A 25858-nucleotide genomic window follows, 5' to 3' on the forward strand; every position below is an offset into this window, starting at 1 on the left:
TCTCTCTCTCTCTCTCTGTGCATCTGTCAGCATGCCTGTCTGTGCCTGCCTGTCTCTATCTATGTCTGTCTGTCTTTATGTTTATATATGAGTCTCTTTCTCTGTCTGTCGGTCTTTCTGTCTGTCTGCGTGTCTGTCTCTGTCTGTCTGTCTGTCTGTCTGTATTGGTATGCATGTAAGCATGTATGTGCATGTGTATGTATATGAGCGAACACAAACACCAACAATAAACCACAACAGTGAACAGAATCGAGTTAGTCGCAACCACTTTGACATCTTAAATAAGAAGTAACATTAACTGAGACACACACAACACACACACCAACAAGAACAAAATATAGTCCCATGTGTTAAGCAGTCTCGATGATTGCAATGTATTTTCCAACGCTCGGAAAAAAAGGTGCTTGTACATGACATGCTCTGACTCGTTTGGAAGAACCGTATTTTACTATAAATTATCGAGGTCATATTTTAGATTGAATCATCAATGACTAACGGTGTTTTAAGTGGGACAGTGACTCCTAACTCAACATAAAGGAAGGGTTTTGGGATTCTCCACATGAGGTAAAAATAGAAGTTTGTGTCACCCTCAACCTGTACTTGGTTTCATATGTCTAAACCAGCCCACACCAGTCTTCACACGTAATGTTGATTCAGCTAAATAAAAATGAGAGCCCCCGAAAGCTTCGGTTACCTTTGAAGTTCGCTGAGCAAGCTTTTAAAGGTGCAGTCCTTATCACACCTCACCACTCTGATTTCACTCCACGAGTTAATTGCACAACATGGCTAAGACGATAGCCAAGATCTATGTATACTTAATAGTGTCTACTATACATTTTAAAGAAATCAACAATATTAAAAAGGATTCAGTGTGTGGGTTTTAGCATGGATTCCGAAATAATCAGCTGCAGGCGTTTTCATTTGAATCTTCCAAAGTCAACTTGACAAAAATGCAAATACTTGAAGAGCATGTATTCCATACCAGCAAATTAGTGTAATGAAAGTTCAGAAACATAAACTCGATTTTAGGACTAAAGTGCACTAAAAAATATAAATACAATTCATAAATACAAACGATCTGTATGAGTCGGTTTAGGGCAGTACAGTATATGTAACTGGATACACAGGAGTTAATATCTTTATTTGAATTTGTCTCAGGCAGTTGGTCGCTCATGCTTGGCACAATTTCTGGTATGACTCACAATGCAATTGCATAAAGCCTGACCGCTTCTCTTACATTTCCAGTTGCTAAACCAGACAGACCCACCAACGAAAGCGTGAGAGTTTTCCTGTTTCATGACTAATACGCATTTAGGCTGAGGGGTCGCTTGCAATCCTCGCACAAAGACTACAACCTCACCGGGAAATGTCTCTGTTCAGATTGTTCTGACCTCGCCTTTTTATGTAAGGTGAAATGTTGTCAATGAATCAAGCAGTCAACAAAACAATCAATCAACGAAACTTGTTTATGTTTTTTTTACGGTTGTTTGTCTGTTTGTCTGTCCGCCTATCTTCCTCTCTGTCCCCAAACGCCTTTCCTCCGTCACCCCCGTCTGACTCTTTCTCTCTTTCCGTCTCTGACTGTAAATCTCTCCGTCTCTCTGTTTGTCTGTCTGTCTGTCTGTATGTCTCTCTCTCTATTTTTTTCTCTCTCTCTCTTTCTCTCTCTCTCTCTCTCTCTCCCTCTCTCTCTCTCTCTCTCTCTCTCTCTTTCTCTCTCTCACTCTCTCTCTCTCTCTCTCCCTCTCTCTCTCTCTCTCTCTCTCCCTCTCTCTCTCTCTCCCTCTCTCTCTCTCTCTCACTCTCTCTCTCTCTCTCTCTCTCTCTCTCTCTCTCTCTCTCTCTCTCTCTCTCTCTCTCTCTCTCTCTCTCTCTCTCTCTCTCTCTCTCTCTCTCTCTCTCTCTCTCTCTCTCTCTCTCTCTCTTAGGCACTTACAAACTTGGAGAGAATGGAATGAAACCGTTCGATAATTTCTAGGAGAAATACAATCTGTGTTTGCATGTGCTTAAAGTATATGAAAAAGCAATAAAACAGCCTTTGTGTTTGAAATAGTTCACAACAGGATGAAATAGTTCACAACAGGATGAAATAGTTCACAACAGGATGAAATAGTTCACAACAGGATGAAATAGTTCACAACAGGATGAAATAGTGCCGATTACGAACAAGAAAACACACAAAGAAAAGCTGAACAATTACGTGTGCAGGGAGGAAACTACAGCAATAAAGAAATCAAGACGGAATGAAGAAAGGAGGAAAGGGAGGAGAAGGAAATGAAGAAAAGAAGGAAGCAGTGAAGAAACAACGAAATACAGGAAGTGGGGAGGACGAAAACAAGACTTAAAGAGAGAAGGGGAAAATAGAATCACACAAAATAACAAGCAAGAACATAATTAACATTACAAAACTAGCAAAACAAATCTCTTACTCAGCGTGTTTGTGGCGAGACCGAGGGTAGGGGGATTTGGCGTATTGTTCATAGTTCACAGAGTCGCGAGATTTTGCCAGATGTTCCGTGGCGTTTTCTAAAACTTCACCAAGCTCTGTCTTGTCCGGATCAGGCATGTCTGCCCTGTTCTGCACTAAGTATGAGTGACTGCGAGGGCGGAAGTCCGAGCAAATGCTGAAAATAGATAAACAAATGAATATGACATGTTATCACTTCAACCATGAGCGCAATACAGTAAACTGAATTATTCTTGTTCTTCTTGTTATTGTTGCTCTTCTTTTTCTTTTTGTTCTTGTTCTTGTTCTTGTTCTTCTTCGTCTTCTTCTTCTTCTTCTTCTTCTTCTTCTTCTTCTTCTTCTTCTTCTTCTTCTTCTTCTTCTTCTTTTCTGTGTCCTAACATTTAAAGCACGAACAGCGGATTCTGATGAAATAAAGGATACCATTTATGCGAAAAAATGAACTTTAACAAAATCAACAGATTATAAAAACAAAAACGAAAACGACAAAAAAACTCAAAAAAATAAATGACTACACAAACACTCATTGAAATATAATGTGGCATGTACCAGAGACAAAACTTTGCGTACCGTTTGAGTGTGCCTCGGAAACAGTAAAGAGTAGCAGCAATGATGAGGATGATCACAGCCACCACTGAGATTGGGAGGACGATAAGCATTGTCTGGAAATCCCTGCCTTCATCGCCTGCGGGTCCAGTGAAACGGTGTCATTCGGGTCGTGTGCAGTTGTGTTTGTCGACAGGCCGGAGACGTCCAGATAGCAGGTGTCAGTGGTTTCGTTTGGGATGAATACCATTACGTACAGGTGTGTCATGTCCAGCGTCACATTGTGGATGATAACTTTGACGCTGTTGTTTGCTGTTCCGTTAAACTTGAAAGCATCGTCCTCCCCGCAATTAAACTGGGTACCATTCCGATCACAGGTAAATATGTCTGTCGCTAAAAGAAGATACAAATGTGTAAAAAATGGAATCGTTGTTTCAAAAGGGTTAAGTAATTATGGAAAACGCATTCAAACAAGGGTAATGCCCATATACGTTTTTACAACTGAGCTATTGCTGGAACATACATTTATTACAACACTATCTTAATAAAGACACTGATATGCCAGCTATGCAATTTCCACTGGTGCAGGTGTCGATCGCACACTTGAGGGTTTTGCTTCAATTTTGAGGGGCACCTTAACAAAATATCGCATGTCCCAGAAGATTGTTCCAAAATTTCCTGGACCTTAGGTCGACGTATAAGACGTACACATATTTACGCACAAGTTTTGCAAGCATCGGGAAAGTGTTTTAAACCCCTCATACATATTTAGACGTACACATACAATAAGTAATGACAATAAGTACTGACTGCGTGTGCAGTCTTCCGAAAAAGTGTTTTAAAACCCGTGCCACCACCAACAAAAAGATTTAAGTTCAGCCAATGATGCACAGATAAAGCTTAAATGGCAGATCAATACAAACCTAGAGATGCATTGCGTTTGAAACGGATATCAGTGATAATATGTAGGTCTTGCTTGGACGTAAATGTCATCACAACTGTCTTTCCTTCCACATGTACACAGTCTGAAAGTAAAACAAAATTGAAATAACAGTGTTTGCAGTGGTGGCGGTGGTGCATGGTGGTGATGCTGGTGTTGACTGTTTTGCACGCAGAAACCACGACGATGATGCACATTACCTTTGTGTGAAATGAGCAATTACTTATATAATCTCGCAAACGTTTGCGAATTGTTAGTAGTAAGCGACATGCTCAGCAATCACAAAATACGGATGGTGTTTCTGCTGAACAGGTGTAAACTGCGTATCACAAAGAACGACATCGTGACAGGTTTTCTTTGGAAGGAATCCAAGCACCGGGTGTAGCTTTCAACACGCTCTTAACACGCTAAACATATCATTGTCTTTATCATTATCAATACTTCCCATTCAGTGCACACTTGTATTCTTAAACGTGCGTTGAAGTGGGGTATATGGACTGGGTGGCCGTGTGGTAACGCACTTGCGCTCGGAAGCGAGAGGTCTCGAGTTCGACCCTGGGTCAGGGCGTTAGCAATTGTCTCCCCCCTTTCCTAACCTAGGTGGTGGGTTCAAGTGCTAGTCTTTCGGATGAGACGAACGAAAAACCGAGGTCCCTTCGTGTACACTACATTGGGGTGTGCACGTTAAAGATCCCACGATTGACAACAGGGTCTTTCCTGGCAAAATTGTATAGGCTTAGATACAAATGTCCACCAAAATACCCGTGTGACTTGGAATAATAGGCCGTGAAAAGTAGGATATGCGCTGAAATGGCTGCGATCTGCTGGTCGATGTGAATGCGTGATGTATTGTGTAAAAAAAAATCCATCTCACACGGCATAAATAAATCCCTGCGCCTTGAATATGTGCGCGATATAAATTGCATAAACTAAAAATAAAAAATAAAAATAAATCCCTGCGCTTAGAACTGTACCCACGGAATACGCGCGATATAAGCCTCATATTGATTGATTGATTGATTGACATGTTGATGCATGGCTTATTTTCTGTATCAGAGTGTAAAGATCACCTCCGCCTCGTACACACGGTTCGTCTCAGCGTGTCAGACCTGGCCAGGCTTGTACATAGAACAAGATCATTCCTCCGCTTTGTCATGTACCAAACTATAGCCTAGCCCTCCGCACTCACTAAATCATTCACTCAAGTATTGAAAGACAGATAAACACAGGCACATAGACACATAAAGACAGCAAGCCAGCCAATCAGACGGACAGACAGAAAGACATGATTATATTTGAGGCACTGACAATGTTGTTACCTTGTGAATCGGCAGTTGTTCCGACTGATAGTGCTAAAAGCACGATGTAAAGCATTGTAGTTTCTTCTAATATCTGCATGATTGTCTGAAAACATAATCTGCATCATTAGTTATGTAATCATCTGCCGTCAATCAAATATGTGACCCTCCACAATGGAATGAGTCGCATGTCACCTTTGCATGATTTTCATATTTTTACATTTTTTCAAAGAGTTGTTTATGCTCTATCCAGTGGTGAAAACCGTTTTAGAGAAGAGCGAAACATGTTTGAGTTATAAGCCTGTGACTAAGGTGACCCTCACACTGTTACCAGACACTCTCCAGACTTATATCAAGCCTAACGCAGAACCGCGCGAGGTGACATGCAACTCATTTCGTGGTGGAGGGTCACATATGAACAAATTAGCAAATATCAAGAATGAATGGGACTGAGCCCAAGCAATGTTTTCACGTGAGGCAGAGTGAAAACATTTGTTCAAACTGCTTTGATGCAACTTTTGAAGGAGTCAGAAAACAATGATAAACTTACGTTTAACTGACCCACCTCTTGGCTCTTTTCATTGTTAACACGTCTGATATTAAAATAAGTCAAATATTCATAGAAAACGGTCGTACATATTATCCTTTCAAAATGCATGTTAAGGCTATATTCATGAAATTAAATACAAGTGTTTCACTAACACAATAGCTTGCACTTACTGTTAGAATAAAGGCACACAACTGCTATGTATTCCTAAGAAAAATAAGTTGCTATTAGCCACACGTATTCTGTTCATGTCTCACAGAAAGACAACACTACCGAACATTAATACATCAAGCAATTGCAACAGCATACACAAACCCCCACAATACACTTGTTTGCTTGAAAATTAAAAGTGTACCACACAAAAACACAAACCGTGCACGTCTCGACCAAGCAGAACTAGTTATGTTTACACGTTTATAACGGAACAGCGAGCACACAACACTGTTCAAACCAGGTGCAACCCCCTCCCCCCGCTTGCCCTTAACTCCCTTCATGTAGCCTATTCGGTACGATATGACACTGCAGCTGATTTTAGCAGTGCAGAAAACCCCGGAATCGCTTTCGGAAGCACTCGTCTTCGTCACTGGTGCGATTGGCTTGGACCTGTATCTGTTTACACAATATATCTATGCGGTGTTAAAGCGGCTTGGCGCGGCCAGCTTTCACTGCAAAAGCAATGATCGCACAACTGGGCCCGTATGCATGAGGAGGAAGTCAGCAACACTGGAAGTGGAGGCCTCTTTCGGAAGTGGGAACTCCCGAAGTTTAACTTTCCAACTGTTCACTATGCATGAACGCCGGAGTAGTGACTTCGAGAGTATTCGGTCAAGGTCGCGAAAATTGGGGGAATCCTAACTAGTACGCATGCGTTTGTTAACGGTAAGCTTTCCACCAGAAGAAACAAATCTCATCGCGAGTTGAAAAAGGCGAACGTTGAGCGCGCTGTAGTACTAACAGCGTTATTGTTGTTGTTTTTTTGAATGGTTAAACGAAAGGGTCGGTTCAAACCTAGCTGTGATGACTGTCTTGGAATCGAATGACTGTCTATGACAAATGACTTTGTTGGCTTGAATGTTAGGAGAAGACAATAAGTACAACAATTACTGTATGTTGAACTTGTGTTTAATAATTGTATATCGGTAAAACTCTTTATTGGACTGTGACAGGGGAGGCTACCGCTCCTTTCACAGCAGACTCTGCACCCGAGTTGTTGGCCTTTAAAAGTCAACACCAGTGGATTGTAGAATTCTGTTTGTGATGGGGTCTGGTGGTTTCCGATTGTCTGTATGTTCATGGAAACCTTCGGGTTTGCATAACAGTTTTTATAGGGCTAAGAAATTAGCCCTAACATTTTCAATCCTGTTTGATTGCACTTCGCTTTCCGAGGTGATCGTAGTGTTTCGGCACACGGTTAGAGGACAAACATAGATTGGTTATAGGAAAACTTTGGGTTACTGGTAAAGTTTAAAAGAAAGAACATTATGCAGTAGACCGTAAACAACTAAGTTTAGTGACTTGTTCCTTATTTATTGGGGAAATGTCTGTCAAGAAGTTTAGAAAAGACAATACTGTTCATCGGTGTTTTAATTTGTTTTCCCTCGTTAATTTTTGATTACGATGGCGATGCACGGTTATGAACAGTTAAAAGTCAAAATTCGATTTTTTTTAAAGCATAGGACAGTTTCTTTACGCGTTTAAAACAAATTAACACAGAGGCAAAAACCGGTTGTTGCAGTCTGAATGCAATTGAGGTCTATCAAAAAAAAGGTTAATTAAAAAAAAAAAAAATTAGCTCCCAGCGGCACTTGAACCCAGAGCGTCGGATTGAAATTCCGAATCCGTAACCACTGCACTATGCTTCTCGTCCAGAAAAAGCATGCAAAGATGTGTTATCAGTTATTCAGTCGTGGTAGTTTGAAAGCTCACCATCTTCGCCGAATGACTCGAACACGTTTTTTTCGGTCAGTAAATGATCGTACTGTCGGTTTTGAGCCCCGCTGTTTCAAGCTTTTCACCTAAATTAAACAAGAATGTCACAGTTCGTGTCTATGGTGCAATGTAGCCGACCGTCTCATTGTAGCCAAGTTACGACAGTTGCCCTCGATTGACGCATTTCACGTCTTCAATGTTGTGTCTGAGCTCATTTCCCAATGAGTTGCCTTTAAAACCAGAATGTCATGCAATTGTAGTATGCGTTGGAGGTTTCTTTTAGATGGGTAAGGACCTTTAAGATGCGATATCGTCGTATAAATGATGAAATTAACTTTGAAAGTGGGAACTTCGGAAGCAAAGTTGCCAGCTACTCGGTATGCACGAGCTAACTTGAACGCCGAAGTAGTGGCTTCGAGAGTCCTGAGGTCAAGGTCGAGGAAATTGGGGGAATCCCAATTAGTGCGCATGCGTTTGTAAACGGTAGGCTTGGTGACCAGAAGAAACAAATCTCATCGCGAGTTCGTAAATGGGCGAACGTTGATCGCGCTGTAGCTTTTACTATAGTTGTTGTTTTTGACTGGTTGAACGAAATGGTCTGTTCAAAGCTGTGATGATTGTCTTGAAATTGAATGACTGTCTGTAATAATGATTTTGTTGACCAGAATGTTGGGGAGAATAACACTTTTTTTTATGTGGTAGCGAAGTTGGTTATGGTAAACCTCTTTTTTTTTTTAATGATTGTGTATTATATCAGTAAAACTGTTGTGGTTAGAGCGAAAGTTTTGGGCTACTGGTCAATTTAAAAAGGCAGAACTCAAGTTTTTTGGGGAATCAAGATATAAGGTGTAGTGAAAAGAAGATAAGTTCTGTAACTTTCATATTGATTGGGAAAATGTGTGTCCAAATTTTTACAAAAGATAAATTGTTGTACTTAGGTGTTAGTAAATTATGTTTGTCCTCGTTAATTGTGAACAGGATGTATGTTTATGTAAAGTTGAAAGTCAAGATTGGATTTGTTTTATCCTACGCGCGTGTGTGCATGTGTGTTAGACATAGAACACTTTATCCCCGAGTACGCAGTAGGAGGGTCCAGCAGACTTTAATTGTGTGTCTGTCTGTGTGTGTGTCTGTCTGTCTCGACTTAACAGCTTATTGCTGGGAAACTACTGGGCGCAGTTCTTTCAAAAGTTGATACACTAACTTGATAATAGGTCCGATTGATCGTATTAAAACTTCATAATGTTACCTGGGACCTAAATGCGAAATATTCCACAAAAACGACTCTTAACGGGGGGAGTTTTTGCGGTGGGAGGCTGGTCGCTTTGCGAACAGCCAGTCACTGTTCAACTAAAGGGGAGACTTGGGCGGCCTCAGCCGAACACGTCACGCAGTGACGAGAAAAGCATGATTTGCAAGCCAGACAACGGGTGGGGATATGGTCTCGGCAAAGAAACTAAAATGCAGGGTTTGGTCTCGGTGAAAGAGAGACAGAGAGCACGAGAGAGTCTATGGCCAAAGTGATCCGGGATCAATTCCCGGCATGGGAGGTCTATATATTTTTTTTTTAAATTCTCGTTTACTATTGTTTATTATGAACGTTTTAATGTTTTATTTCACTCTAATAATTTGTTCAATTGTGTAAAATAAATAAATATATATTTTTTTTTAAATCCAAGTGACCCGGGTTCGATTCCCGGCATGGGCGGTCTATATATATATATTTTTTTAAATTCTCGTTTACTATTGTTTATTATGAACGTTTTAATGTTTTGTTTTACTCTAATAATTTTTTTAATTGTGTAAAATAATTTTTTTTTTAAATCCACGTGCACAAGACAAAAACTTTCATACTGGGGGAGTGAGCCAGTCTGAAGAGTACTCGGGTCCAGCGCCAGCGTTTTTTATTATCTCAATTTCGAGAAACTCGGGTGTGGTGAATCACAACAAACAACATAAAACGTAAGCAAATAAATAAAATATCGATGCGCAAATAATCAGCTCATAATAGTGTGTGTGTGTGTGTGTGTGTGTGCACCCCCCTCATACACACACACACCGTTGAACACACACACACACACACACACACGCACGCGTACACAAACAAACGCACAATGATACCCGCACACACAGGCACTCGCACAAATACATACAAACACTTTCACACACACGCACACGCACGCACACGCACACACACACACACACACACAAACACACACCCTTCCTTCCACACACACACATGTGCGCGCGTGCACTGCAAACGAATGAATGAATGAACAGACGCACACCTACACACGCACGCACGCACGCACGCACGCACGCACGCATACACATACACACACACACGCACACGCACACGCACACTTTCACACTCACACATGCACACACAGACGCCCATTTACATAGAAACACCCCGGGGATGAAATTTTAAGAGTGGTGGCCAGTGACCCAGAACGAACAGAAGTCAAAGCTGGCAACTCAGGTTTGTATTCAGGGAAATGTACACGAAATGCACGCACGAGATACGACTTTTCTTTCTATTTTTCTCTCTTTGGGACTTTCATTTGCGTTAGATCGGTTTTATATGTAAAACCGAAGAAAAGCCCTGCTATTTTGCACTGAGAAACTTTGCAAGCAGCGTGTTTAATATACACACACACACTCACACACACACACACATACACACACACACACACACACCACACCAGGGACGGACGAGGGGGGGGGCACGTGCCCCCCCCCCCCCCCGAAAAAAAAAGAAATAAAAAAGAAGAAAAAAAAAGATTTTTCTATGCTGATTCTATGACCATTTCTAAGTTCAAATGGCACCAGATGGCACCATTTTGCTTCTTTGGGCAAAATTTTTTTCCGGGGGGGGGCATGCCCCCGGACCCCCCTAGCAAATTCGGGCGCTTCGCGCCCATCACATTCACTTTCGATTCAAAGTGCCCCCCCCCCCCCCCCCTTACAAAGCAACTGATCCGCCCCTAAACACACACACACACAAACACACACACACACACACACACACACACACACACACACACACACACACACACACACACACACACACACACACACACACACACACACACACACCACATTTTGTTGAAAACAGTTTTCGTTTTTTATTTAAATTGCAAAAATGGAGTTGGAGTGTTGTACGACGGGGGAAACTACGCTATCTGAAAAGGTGAACTAAAACTCGAAGTTATCATGTGCAATTTGTTAAGAAAAACATATCGCCTGCACATGTTCTTGGTGACTGTTTTGCTGGGCATTTGTAACTTGTCCACATAATGACCCATACTTTATTTGTAGTGATCAATGAAGTAGCTAATCCCAGGCTGAACAAGTTTAAGACACGGCCGAACGCAAAAAAACAAAAAAACCTTCCCGCAACAGCTGCTTCAGTCTTCGATAACCTTTGTAATTGTCTCCTATTCTTCAAGCCCATAAAAAACTTGCTGTTTTTTTGCTTTGTCGCCTTCATTAATGTTCGTCATTTTTGCAACACTGCCAGCTAATTTTTGATTAAAGAATTCGAACGATGCAAGGTTGTAGTTTTGATTCAATGAATGCAATACAAAAGCAATATGGCGGTAAGTTTTGCTCTTTTTTGCACCTCCGTTTTTAAGAGAGCTTTTCTGAGAAAAGTCGGATCGGTCGCTCGGCGAACAAAATACATGGGATTAATTTTTTTGTTTCTGTTTTGTTTTTGGCAAGATACATTTTCAAAAACCGGATGTCCGGCTAAGAACCGGAAAGGTGTTGCCAATTTTGTTTTTGTCAACTACACATGATCAGGAAGTAAATCATAAGTACATATACTATTTGACTGCACGAACATCGGTGCCCACGCATCGCACGCTAAACCAAGGTAGAAGTAACGTGTGTTCTGTGGGACAAAGAAGAGGAAGGGAGCATTGCTAGCAACGGCTTCAAGTTGTTCTGATCGTCATGAAGGATCGCGCCTCAAAGACAGCAGGTGCATGCCGTGTAAGCTTGATGGAAGTCGTCTGGTTGCTTCTACTACTGGCGTTGCCAAGAGGAGCGGACACAGCCCAAGAGTGTGAGTACATTAGAAGTTACACGCCTTGTCTTCGACGTGGGATATATAGATATATAAACTTGGCCAAACAATTATTGCAACAATTTTCGCACGCTCAGAAAAACGTTAAACAACAATCCATTTTCATTGAACTTTATATGCTGGAAACGGTAATTATGTCTACTGTTCATATCATTTGTTTGATTGATGGTACTGTGTGTCTAGCATCCCGTGGCAGCCTGTCAAACAAGGTCACCCTTAAAAATCGACCTGACAAAAACCATTGTGATCATTTTCCCGAGTTTTCATTCACAAGCACCTGGGAATATCGACTTATGTTTCATATTTATTGACCGCGGCCTTCGGCCTTGGTCAATAGATATGAAACAAAAGACGATATGCTCCCCCTCGGACCGACAAAAAAGCTGGTCTGTCAACAACCCATCAACCATCTTATAATGCCCCGTAATTTAAAATCTGCACAAAATCAGAATGTGCACTTACCAAACACGTCGACTACCATTGGAAAGGCCATTCAATTTCCTGTTCAGAGCATTTTGTTTCATGCACCTTACGTCTGTAGTATTTGTGTAGTCTTTTGTCAAAGGCGGTAGGTGTCAACCGTTTCAGAGGCCAAAAAGGGTACGTTTTGCGGCCATTTTTGAGGGTGTCCTCCACTGAGAAAGCCATATCTGCTCAAGTTCACAATGTATTGCTTTGACAATTTCAGAAGTTATAACCAATAGGCTGACCAGAATGTATGTGGATTTTTGGGAACGTTTATATCAAACGTGTCGTATTACGTAACGTTTCCGGAAGATCTAAACAAATATACTTATTAATGTAGGGTTTAAGGACAAAAAAACATCGTGACTGTGCATGCTATGCAAAATATAGTTCAGGCAATTGATGCCAAAGTTTCAGGCAGGTCTGAGTGCTGGTTTAAATTTGCTAAAGATGGGAACGCACAAGAAAAAATATCGATAATCGTCTGTTTTACTGCATACGGTCGCCGTAGTCCTTGGCCTGTGCTGAGATCATTTTTAGCCCGAGCGCTGTGCTGATTTGATAGTTATTATGGGGGCCAGGAGGCCCCCATTCTATACGGATAGTTTCGAGGTTGACCATGGGCAGCGCCATTTTGTTGTGAAATACGTCATCAGTTTGTGTACACAGAAAGTTGTGACATCCGTCACCCTATGGGAGGGGTGAAGGCAACATTGTTCATCAGTAGAAAGTTGTGAAATTCGTCACCCTATGGGAGGGGTGAAGGCAAAATTGGTCATCACTGAGTTTGTGTAACACAGGAAGTTGTGAAATACGTCACTCTATGGGAGGGGTGACGGCAAAATTGTTCAACAAAAACATCATAGGCCGAACTGTGCAGGGTTAACCGCAACAAACTCAAACCATTCATACTACTCTGCATTTGAGTGACTTATATACCAACATTTTTATGTCTTATTTTCAGCACAGGTGTAGGATAAATCATGAACCAAAATGTGATTTATTTTCTAATTTAACATTTGTTTTACAAATTTGACCATGGTCTTTCAAACATACAGTGACATTAAACATTGTTATGATAAAAAAAAGAAGAAAAAGAAAAGCTTTTGTGCACAAATCAGAAAATACATTGTACATTTTACCTACAGGCCAAACAAGAGATCCAAGCAAGTTGCACTGATCTAAAAATATTGTCAAAAACAGGCGCTTGCATTTGGATGTGTCCAATGATAGTAGGTTTGGTTGTGATCAATCAGAATAATGTAGGAATAAAAATGTATGACAGTTTGGTATGATGACATGTAATTCACATATGCTGAAATATAAAATCATACATCAAATAATATTAATATGGCTGTTGCCATGACCATGAACCCCAAGAAAGTTTTAATGTTATGTAAATTAAAATACCAAAATCAAGCACCTATTAATCTGGTCTACGGTGCGGGAAGATTGAGGCCTTCGTAAACGTTCAACGTTGGCCAATAATGATTTTAACAATGTTGTGTCGTTATGTATTATGTTGTATTTTGTTGATCAATTGATAAATATGTCTTCCCAACATATTACAAATCAAACAGAAATAAAGTCTTAGAGAACTACAATGATTATTGTTGCCGTCAAAACCTTGCAAGGCCTCAACCGTTCTCACGAGATCAGTTACATTTTCTCTCTCTCTCTCTCTCTCTCTCTTTTTCTCTCTCTCTCTCTCTCTCTCTCTCTCTCTCTCTCTCTCTCTCTCTCTCTCTCTCTCTCTCTCTCTCTCTTTCTCTCTCTCTGATGTATGCATGGGTGCAACTCTGCCGGCTACACGCCGGCAGCCGGTTTTTGGTTTCATCGGCTGCCGATGTTTTTGTTCCAGGAGAGTTTTTCTTTGGCATTTTAAATACTAAAAAAGCTGGACCCCAACTTTTGCCGTTTTTTTTGGAATTTTCCAGGTTGCACCCATGTGTATGTCTTTGTCTGTGTCTCCCTCTGAGTCTCTCCGCTTCTGTCTTTCTATGTCTGTATCTGTCTATGTGTGTGTGTGTGTCTCTCTCTCTCTCTCTCTCTCTCTCTCTCTCTCTCTCTCTCTCTCTCTCTCTCTCTCTCTCTCGCTTTCTCTCTCTCTCTCATCTGACTCTTGGCACACAGATCAAAGCAGAGGTTAACTTGAGTGCACGTGTACCTAGGAGGGGGGTGATTTCTTGAATTAGCTGAGGGCGGAAGGAAATCGCTCACCTTCCACGTCCAAAACATAGTGATATTGACACGCCAGATTAGTGCGGTAGCGTATTGTGCTAAGCAGGAAAGCGCGCTTTTCTGCCGGTATTCTTGTTAACTTCGCAATTTCCGGAAAACATCCACTTTCACTTTGAGACTGTTCTGTTTACATTCGACACTATCAAAACCACTTTGCAATACTGAAATAATTTTTTCTGTGTTCGAAAGCTACAGCCAATCGTTATTATGTCCCCTTAGGTACAGTTTCATAACATTATTGGCACATGCAAACAATAGGAATTAATTAATGAACTCTACGAAAAGGGCAGCCTTTAACCTCCCTGTTGTCACTCAGCATTTTTTTTTTAATTCTCATCCACACTTTCAGCACTTCCCCCACCCGCCCTCCCTATCTCAGATGTAATTTGTACATGACGTTTTCAGCCTTCAATCCACTATTTAACATAGTAAGTCAAGCTTTTCAAACCTTATTAATAATTGCTTTGATGTTTTGCTGATGTTCAGTTTATTATTTAATAAAGATCTCATGGTTCAAAATTTCATATTGGTTTTTTTTCAAAAACGTGCGTGTGTTCCATTTCAAACTAACCTCACTGATGTGAACTCCATTATTACTGTCACATCTGTTTTACAAATTACACCCATAATCCAAACCAACGCGCAAACACACACACACACCACAACTAAACACATATGTACTCGTTACCATTAGCCAACGCTCGTCACAACACTGTCAGTCTCAAGTCTATATAATAATAGTATAAATCATAACTAATTTTCTTCACACCATCATAGACATAATGTTGCTTCACATGTTCTTTGTACAATCGTTGGTGGCCGAGTGGTAACGCACTTGCGCTCGGAAGCGAGAGGTTGCGAGTTCGACCCTGGGTCAGGGCGTTAGCAATTTTCTCCCCCCTTTTCTAACCTAGGTGGTGGGTTCAAGTGCTAGTCTTTCGGATGAGACGAAAAACCGAGGTCCCTTTGTGTACACTACATTGGGGTGTGCACGTTAAAGATCCCACGATTGACAAAAGGGTCTTTCCTGGCAAAACTGTATAGGCATAGATAAAAATGTCCACCAAAATACCCGTGTGACTTGGAATAATAGGCCGTGAAAAGTAGGATATGCGCCGAAATGGCTGCGATCTGCTGGCCGATGTGAATGCGTGATGTATTGTGTAAAAAAAATTCCATCTCACACGGCATAAATAAATCCCTGTGCCTTGAATATGTGCGCGATATAAATTGCATAAAATAAAAAAAATAAATCCCTGCGCGGAATACGCGCGATATAAGCCTCATATTGATTGATTGATTGATTGGTTTTCACAATAAATATTGCATTAGTGTAATTGCCTTCTTTTTCTTTAACAATATCTTTCCAAAAACAAAACTCAAAGACCACACAAGCTATTGCAACCTACTCCTATCTCTGGTCTCTCTTCCTGGGTACAATGGTACCTAAGACTTACATTCAAATGCTTACATTTCCATGCTACCCACATTGTCAAAATACCAATAATTATTCAAAACAAATGTTAACTACTACCTAACTTCATTTCAGACCCACACCCATTATTATACACACATTTCACATTTAAACCATTAGTCGGCCCCCTGTCGATATTTATCGACTAAGTTCCTTGTAAGAGTCTGCGGCGGGCGCGCGGTAGTGTGTGTGTGTGTGTGTGTGTGTGCGTGTGTGTGTGTGTGTGTGTGTGTGTGTGTGTGTGTGTGTGTGTGTTTATGTGCGTTTGAGTCTGTTCATGATACTGTGTGTGTTGGAGAGAGAGAGAGAGAGAGAGAGAGAGAGAGAGAGAGAGAGAGAGAGAGAGAGAGAGAGAGAGAGAGAGAGAGAGAGAGATAGAGAGAGAGAGAGAGAGAGAGAGAGTTGTGGGTGTGCGTGCGTGCGTGTATGTGTGTGCGTGTGTGTGTGTTTGTGCCGACACACACACACACATACACACCCACTCACACACACAGACACACAAACACACACAAACACACACACACACACACACACACACACTACCGCGCGCCCGCCGCGCACTCTTACAATCATCAAATCACCAAAGCGTGTATCGCACGGAACACAGTGCTCCGGCTAAAATAAAACACAGCCAAGCACAGGCCCAGAACTGTTAGTTTATCCAGCAACTGTTTACGGTACCATTGACGGTGATACACAATTTTTCTTGCGTGTTCTTAATTCCAGCAAATGTAAACCAGCACTCAGATCTGCCTGAATTGTCCGCACCATTTGCCCCAACACAACAATTTAGAGTGTTTTCAAATGCGCTTGTAAATACACCCCCTTTACTTATAAATCAAAAGTATCTTTATTGTCATTCAAATGATAACGGTTAAATATCCTGACAATATGCTAATTTGATATTGTTTTAATGTTTGCAAAGATCTGGAAGCACAAAACGCTTCCCAAGTAAAGGACTACAAAACAATTATATTGACCGCCCAACTAACGCCACAGATAAACCTTCCTGTTTGTGCAATCTGTAAATGTTAACTCCGAGTTATTCTTGACACATGCCCAAAAGAACACAGAGGCATTGCTGTTAGTTGTATTGGCAACACACACACACACACACACAACACACACACACCCACACACACACACACACACTCACACACACGCACGCACACACTCACACACACGCACGCACACACACACACCCACACACACATAAAAATTGAAATTGAGAATATCAGTGTGACTTACTCGAAAACATGACACTTCAAATGCTAATAATACACTATTTATCTTACATAATACCAAAAAGCCAGTTGTGTCGGTGGGCGCTTTACAAAACACCCTCTGTGTGTGCACTGCCGACCCACTCACTTCAACATGCCACTGTAGTGCTGCAGTTTCAAGTGAAATTGCGTCACACATTTTACGAGAGAGAAAGAGAGAAAGAGAGATGGAGAGAAAGAGAGAGAAATAGAGAGAGAGAAAGAGAGAGATTGAGATTGGATTGTTTAATTGTGTAACCAGTGATTTGGTTTTTACAATGGTAAAAAAAAGAGAAAATGTACAAAATCAGCATTTCACGTAATCGAATCAAATGTGTATACATGGTGTTAAATATTTTTGGCAGTTGCTTGCTAATATAGTCACCTCACAATATAGATATATACATCGTAGCAAACAGTGTATCAACCATGAAAACTTTCTGGTAACGGTAATACCGAGAGGTACATTTTCCATGTCACGAATCAAACATCAAGTCTCTTCTGCCTCGCTTTCCAAGCCAGGAATAGATATTTAGCAAAACTTACGGCTTTTGTTTCGTCGCTACCTTTCAACAGTTCACACAGTTGGAATTCGCATGGAGAGTCAACCGGTATGCCAATATATCTGGTTCTAATAGCCTGATACACTGGGCACACAAAGACAACATGCATTTCATCCTCAGTTTTATTTGTACAAAAAGGGCATAGCCGGCTTGCTTCCGAATGCGAAAAACGTTGCCTGTGTGCACTGAATGGAGAGACGCCAAGTCTGAACCTGCTGAGAGCTGTCCTGTAGATATTCACTTTTATGAAGTCTAAATAATGTTCTCGTCCGATCAGACTTTTGTGACTGTGGTAAAGTTCAAAGCGAGGACTTTGTGACGTATGGTTGAGCCATTTCAGACAAAAGTTTTCACTTAATCGTTCTTTGAAGGTGCGCAGGAATAGTCTCTCATCTGCCACGCTTCCAAATTGCCACACAAGGCCAAAACCAAGCTCACACAACAAAGACTTAACACGTGTGACCCAGTTGTCATGGCCCCTTTCATGCATATTCAATAGGGACAAGTATGCCATCTTAGAAAATCTAACGTCCGGCTGCTTAAGTAAGCGGAACCAATATTGAATGCACTTTGCAGCGGACTCAATGTGAAGTGGATAACGGCCAAGTTCACTGTAAATCATGTCGTTAGGTGTCATGGTTGGTACATTCATAAAAAGCTTGCACGCGTAAAGGTGCACCCTTTCGATCTGTTTATTTTCGCTGTGACCCCAAAGTTCAGAAGCATAGAGCAGTGAAGGAACAATTTGAGCATCAAACAAGTTTGAAAAACACTTCGCATGAGGAAATACCACACTTTTTCAGCGTTCTAAGGATTTCCATTGTTCCCTTTTTGCCTCTCGACACAAATTCCTCCGTGCCTATGTTTAAACTCATCATTGTAGAAAAGGTGAAGCCAAGGTATTTATACCTACCAACAACTTCGAGTATCTCAGTGCCTAAGTACCACTTTTCTTTCTCGGATAGATAACCACCTTTACGGAATACCACAACTTTTGTTTTTTCCGCATTAACTTTCAGTCCGAGTCTGTTTGATGATTCGTATAGTGTGGTTAGCTGTGTTTGCAGTCCTATTACAGTAGATGATATGAGGGCGAGGTCATCCGCAAACAACATGAGAAATATTTCTACCTGGTTAGGTAGTAACTGAATGCCCTGTCTCCCTTTCCCGATTATGTCATTTGCGAGTTCATTGATAAAGAAGGTGAACAGAATCGGACTACACATACATCCCTGTTTCAGGCCCTGAAGGCACTGGAAAAAGTCCGTGAGCCCGCCGCTGCTAGTTGAACGAACGCATGCTCTGATATTGGCATACATCGCCTGGAGCATAGTCAGCATTTTCCCTCTCACACCAGTTTTTGCAAGGACAAACCACAGCGCAGCATGGTTAATCATGTCAAAACACTTATAAAAGTCCACGAAGGCCACATAAAGCTTTGAGTTGCGGGAAAACTGTTTCTCGATCATCGCGTACAATGTAAAAATATGGTCTACCGTAGAGTAGGACTTACGGAAACGTGCCTGTGCGTTAGAAATGACGCCATGTTCTTCAGCCCACTTTGTCAGTCTTGTGTTTAGAATGGAAAGAAACACTTTGCTAACACAACTCAATAATGAGATGCCGAAAGAGAGAGAGAGAGACAGAGAGAGACAGAGAGAGAGACAGAGATAGAGAGAGACAGAGAGAGAGAGACAGCGAGAGAGAGACAGGCAGACAGACAGGGAGAGAGAGAGGGGGAGAGACAGAGAGAGACAGAGAGAGAGACAGAAAGAGAGAGAGAGAGACAGAGAGAGAGACAGAGAGACAGACAGACAGAGAGACAGAGAGACAGACACAGAGCGTTTAAGCTCATTTGACCTGCAAATTAAACAAGAGCTGCAGCTATACACTCGTAAATTTCAAATAGTCTAAGCAAATGACCTGAAGTCCGAAACATCAATACGCAGTATTCGTACTAACTTTCCTACTTTTTACATTCAGTCAAGTTATGACTAAATGTTTTAACATAGAGGGGGGAATCGAGACGAGGGTCGTGGTGTATGTGTGTGTGTGTGTGTGTATGTGTGTGTGTGTGTGTGTGTGTGTGTGTGTGTGTGTGTGTGTGTGTGCGTGCGTGCGTGTAGAGCGATTCAGACCAAACTACTGGACCGATCTTTATGAAATTTGACAGGAGAGTTCCTGGGTATGATATCCCCCGACGGTTTTTTTTTCATTTTTGTGATAAATGTCTTTGATGACGTCATATCCAGCTTTTCGTGAAAATTGAGGCGGCACTGTCACGCCCTCATTTTTCAACCAAATTGGTTCACATTTTGGTCAGGTAATGTTCGACAAAGCCCGGACTTTGGTATTGCATTTCAGCGTGGTGGCTTAAAAATTAATTAATGACTTTGGTCATTAAAAATCTGAAAATTGTAAAAAAAATATGTTTTTTATAAAACGATCCAAATTTACGGTTACCTTATTTTCCATCATTTGCTGATTCCAAAAACATATACATATGTTATATTTGGATTAAAAACAAGCTCTGAAAATTAAATATATAACAATTATTATCAAAATTAAATTTTCGAAATCAATTTAAAAACACTTTCATCTTATTCCTTGTCGGTTTCTGATTCCAAAAACATATAGATATGATATGTTTGGATTAAAAACACGCTGAGAAAGTTAAAACGAAGAGAGGTACAGAAAAGCGTGCTATCCTTCCCAGCGCAACTACTACCCCGCTCTTCTTGTCAATTTCACTGCCTATGCCGTGAGCGGTGGACTGACGATGCTACGAGTATACGGTCTTGCTGCGTTGCATTGCGTTCAGTTTCATTCTGTGGGTTTGTCAGCTACTTGACTAAATGTTGTATTTTCGCCTTACGCGACTTGTTTCTTCTCTTTCCTTCTAGGTGCTCGTTTTGAATTTCCATCCCTAGACACAAACCTGACGTTGGAAGCTTTTGACAACAGCCACGTCAATCTTCGCTTCAAAATCGTTGACGATTGCCCAAAGAGCTCGACGCCCAGAAAACACTACGTTGACGTGTATCGTCCTCGTGATGTTAAAGGGACCGTCTGTGTGAAGTTTACTGGAGGCACGTGCAGCAGCTTGAATCCTAGTTGCTATTGTGATGACGACAGCGGTGTGTTCAGCGACAATGTAAGCATGGGTGATGGTGGAGTTTGGGTGTGGAGAACGGGTGGTAAACTTCCTCAACCTGTCAAAATTACGTTTGACATTCTTGGTAAGTAAGTACATATGTGTGTGCGTGTGTGTGTGTGTGTGTGTGTGTGTGTGTGTGTGTGTGTGTGTGTGTGTGTGTGTGTGCGTGTGTGTGTGTGTGTGTGTGTGTGTGTGTGTGTGTGTGTGTGTGTGTGTGTGTGTGTGTGTGTGTGCATGGGTGTTTCGTTTCACATTGAGAAGGGTCAGCCATGATTGTCTTTAAACCATGGAAGATGCCCAAGAAGTATGTCAGGATTTGGAGAACTGTACAGCAGCTGATAATGGCATTGCTTTGAGGTCCTAGTTATGGTCTTGTATTTTGGCGCGGGTCTATCTGACGTGTGTCATGCCCGGAACAAATAAAACATTGGTAGTGTATGAAATTTCAAGGGTGTTCGTAAAGGATAATAAGTCGTGTTAAGCAAAATTACTACGTTTAGTCAACCCGTCGATTTCACATATTTTGTATTTATATAATGCATTGTGTTCACAGATAAACACTGGTGCTGCTGGGTCTGACTGACAATTTAAAACATAACTAAAACAGGGTGTACGTTTTTAAATTTATTGCGTTTACACTTACATCAGCAAACATTACGCTAAATGTAGTACAATTATGACACACCTAAAAGTGCACGTCCAAACAATACCCTGGTGATTTTACAGCTTTGCCAGAACCAACTACCAATGATAAACACAATGCCACAAGTACAGCAACACCTGCTTTTGACTCGGAAACTTCGACACCTTCAGTAGACGATGGTGATGGGGATGATGAGGTCAGCCCAATGAACCCTGCTGACCATGCATACGGTTCCGAGACATACACAACCGAAGATGACGTAAACGATGTCGTCACTCAGAAGGACCCAGCTATCGATGGTGATGGGAACGACGAAGGGGGAACCACCAAGAAGAAGGAACACGATGAGGAAGACAAAGATGGCGGTCTCCATAGTTCCATCATCACGGGAGTGGTTGTAGCAGGAGCAAATGTTGCAACCATCATTGTCGTCGGTGTTGTTATTGGTGTATGCCGACGACGTCGACGAAGAACGCGTAGCAGATCAAGTGTGTGCTACAGTAGAGGTTAGTACAAAGCTTGCATGCTATTAACGTCACCCAAACGTCCTTGACATCCCCTATGCTCACGGGTATAGCCTGCATTTCTTGGAAGTAACGGGATTGATTATTTGAGCGCATTTATTCTTCTTCTTCTTCTTCTTCTTCTTCTTCTTCTTCTTCTTCTTCTTCTTCTTCTTCTTCTTCTTCTTCTTCTTCTTCTTCTTCTTCTTCTTCTTCTTCTTCTTCTTCTTCATTCATGGGCTGAAACTCCCACGTTCACTCATGTTTTAGCACGAGTGTATTTTTACGTGTATGACCGTTTTTACCCCGCCTTTCAGGCAGCATACGCCGATTTCGGGGAAGGCATGCTGGGTATTTTGTGTTCTATAACATGGATTGCAAAATATTGTCCGGTTAAGGCACTAGCAGGTCTGCACATAAGTTGACCTGGTAGATCGGAAATTATCCACTCTTAACCCACAAGGCGGTAGCGGCCGGGATTTGAACTCACGACCTCCCGATTAGGAGGCCGACGTCTTACCACCACGCCACATATTTGCAAGTATACCCTATGACACCGATATCGATATGGTTTAAAACGGTTAAGTTGGTCATCAGTTTACGAAATAGGTTTCGCTACGTTGTGTAACTTTAGTTGGTTTTGTACTTGTAACTCACTTAGCGTTTGTTTTTTAAACACAGATTAGGACCGTTCTCTTCAATAAGGTCATCCAACACTATTTACGTTGATGGCTTAATTAACTTAAAATAAGTACAATACTGTGAAGCTTTAATCCATTTGTTTGTGTGTGCGTGTGCACGTGCGTGCGTATATGTCTGTGTGTGTGTGCGTGTGTGCGTGTGTGCGTGTGTGTGTGTGTGTGTGTGTGTGTGTGTGTGTGTGTGTGTGTGTGTGCGTGTGTGTGTGTGTGTGTGTGTTTACATTGAAATTCACCTCATTCTACCTTGATTTCATATTTGCAGACATCAAAAAGCGTGTGGCAAGCTTACCCATACCCCCAACTGTCGTTGTTGATGACATCATGCTAAGAAATCGATGTATTGATCCGCTTCCAGTAAGAAGCACCAGTGACGGATGCCAGATGGCTGACAGAATCTACGAAGAAATCCCTGCCTTGCTCGGTGTTCCCAATGAAGGTACTATACTCACACATATCTAGACATGTACACTGGTCCATTAGCTTTTACAAACATAAACACACGGACACTCACCCGCGTGTCCAACGCACATACATAGAGAATACTACATGGCTTGCTGTGTCGTACCAGATTTACACGAGTTGTTTTATTAAGTATTGAACTGCAAGCGAAAGCGAGCTGTTCACTATTTGAAAAAGCAACGAGTGTAAATCTGGTACGACACAGCAAGCCATGTAGTATTCTGTTTATCCTACATATTGTACTTACGTGTATTTTACTGAAAATGTCCTGCAGTCGAGGCAGCTAAATGGAAGACGCGTGTTTTGGAACCTCCATCTCTTCTAAAGCCTCTTGCAATCTATTACGTCAAAGCAAAGAAACGTCACTCTGAAAGTGTGGCGTGACGTGTTAGTTCTAAAGATTCATCGAGGGTAATTAGCGAGCGCAATTGTTTTTCTTCTATAATGACGTTTGTCTCGGTGACTTTGGCATCACAAGCCGCGGAAAAAAACAGGTCCCTGCCAGACTTGCTTGACATGACCTCATGTACATGATATACACACGTGTGATTTGAACGATTATTATCTCACGGGTGTCTCTCTCACGTATGTAGGATAAATGCAGATTACCTTTCTGCTGATGTCTTGAATGGGTTTTTATTTTTTTTAATTTATTTTTTTTAATTTTTTTATTTTATATACATATAAACACAACATAACACACAGCATACCCAGAGTTTATCAACATCAACATCATGGGTTTTTTTAACGAATGGCCCCACCCCAACACAAAACAAAAACAAACCACAACAACAAGTAAGCTGTCACGCGTGCCTAGTTTTGTCAATCATAAAATGGTCCAAAAACTGACATGTTGTTGGCTTTGGGTTTGTTTCTTATGATACTACGCACGAGAATATAAAAGTTAATTGCCAATCGATGTAAATTCGAATCAGTATTTTCGTATTAGTATGATTAGTTATTCATGAATGTGTTCATGTCCGATTATGTTGTTCGTTTTTTTTCCCTATCATTCACAGAGCGCATTTCGGTTGGCTACACTAACGCGGTATACCAGGCTCGGAGAACTTAGCAACGCGCTGGTTGGCGTTACCCTGCTTGAACTGAATGATGCTTCGTGCTGACGGGAAGCAGTGATTGAAACAACAACAACAACAACAACTTCTGCATGTTTTGGCACAAAGGATTTTTGAATTTCAATAACAGAGAGCATGCCTTTCTCAAGAGTATAGTATTACCAAATCTAATCAAAAGGAACATTCTTCTGATGTGTAAACAAATGAGGAAGATATGATTGGATAGAACGTTAAATCAACGCCAACATTAAACAATGATTAGCTTCTTTTTTTTTCTTTCTAGTACCTTTCACGTATGTTGGCTTATTGATGTATACTTTCCCCGGTTTTAAAGCGTCATTTATTGCGAATTGCACTTATGTAAGCCATTGTAAAGCGCTTCGAGCTATGGAGAAGCGCTATACAAATGTTCTTGTATTATTATTTAAGTTATTGAGACATCCCAGTGCACTAGGCTACTGAGCTTTACTGGCCGATGTGAATGCGTTATATATTGTGTGTAAAAAATGTCTGTTTGTCTGTCTGTAAAAAATTCCATTTCAAACGGCAGAAATTAATATGAAAGCGCCTAGGGCTATATCTTGATTAGGCGCATAAAAATGATCACAATAATAATAATATCAATAATGAATTTTCTCGATTTGCTCTATAAATCCCTTAGTGCACTGGGATTTTTTCAATAACGATATTGTCAGTACCGCCATAGAAAAAAGAAGATTCCAAACGCACATTTTGCTACGCGCATTTGAATAGGCATAACTGTGTGGTCAGGTCGTGTACAGTAAGATCTACGTATGTGTGGGGTGTCTCAAGTGTGTTGTGCTTTCGTCACACGCATTTCTGTTGGTAAATTCCAGTGTAGCGTTAATCTGAACAGTGATGATCTTTCAGAGAGACCTCATTTGAACTCGGAGAAAGGACTGTGCTCTTCATTATTTGCGATTCGAAACCTCCAGTTGAGCTTCGACGGATTGACTGTGCGGAGTGACTCCCCTTGAATTGACTCGAAGCGGGACTCGACGGTTCGCACATTTTCAAAACAAATGTGGCATATTTCTCGTGTTGTATCTTCACTCATCGGGGAGTCTGATACTAAATATGAACGGTAAGAATGCTCTGAACCCTACACGTATTATATCCCCATCGTTTTTTCGTTCACATTTGCCCAACATGTTAATTTGCTGAGCGGGGTTAATGTCGTCTGCTAGGCCGCTACCTGGGCAATCGAACCACTGCAGTCTGCACTGAGTCTGCACGCATGAGGCAGGCTGGTAATAAGTCTTATATATGGTAAGAACGTTCTGAACCTTACACGTTTTCGATTACGATTGTTCTTGCCTTGAAATAATAATTCGGAAACCATTCATTTACTGAACTGATGTAGTCGTATTTCTGTGGAGTCTGCCACAGAGTCGATCGAGTCAGTCTTCCAAACTGGGCTAGCTGGTACGTTATCGGAATAACACTTGTGTTTTCTGTTAGCCGCTGGGAATT

General features: G+C 41.3%; 1 protein-coding gene and 1 long non-coding RNA gene across 2 annotated transcripts in view; one reads left to right on the top strand and one right to left on the bottom strand.

The window, feature by feature from the left end:
- LOC138972911 (uncharacterized) overlaps window positions 1-5476 on the bottom strand; it is a 48981-nt gene extending 43505 nt beyond the window's left edge. Inside the window, exon 1 of the long non-coding RNA XR_011457806.1 lies at window positions 5447-5476. This is a non-coding gene — a long non-coding RNA (uncharacterized lncRNA). The remainder of the gene's footprint in view (window positions 1-5446) is intronic.
- An 835-nt stretch (window positions 5477-6311) lies between these two features.
- Window positions 6312-24951, top strand: LOC138974528 (uncharacterized). Its single transcript, XM_070347243.1, has 5 exons — window positions 6312-6546; window positions 20729-21064; window positions 21709-22131; window positions 23092-23265; window positions 24308-24951. Exons 1-5 carry the CDS (start codon window positions 6312-6314, stop codon window positions 24358-24360), a joined length of 1221 nt encoding a protein of 406 aa, XP_070203344.1. The 3' UTR covers window positions 24361-24951.
- The last annotated feature ends 907 nt before the right edge of the window (window positions 24952-25858 follow it).

This window comes from Littorina saxatilis, linkage group LG8, assembly GCF_037325665.1.
Source record: "Littorina saxatilis isolate snail1 linkage group LG8, US_GU_Lsax_2.0, whole genome shotgun sequence".
Lineage (NCBI taxonomy): Eukaryota > Metazoa > Mollusca > Gastropoda > Littorinimorpha > Littorinidae > Littorina > Littorina saxatilis.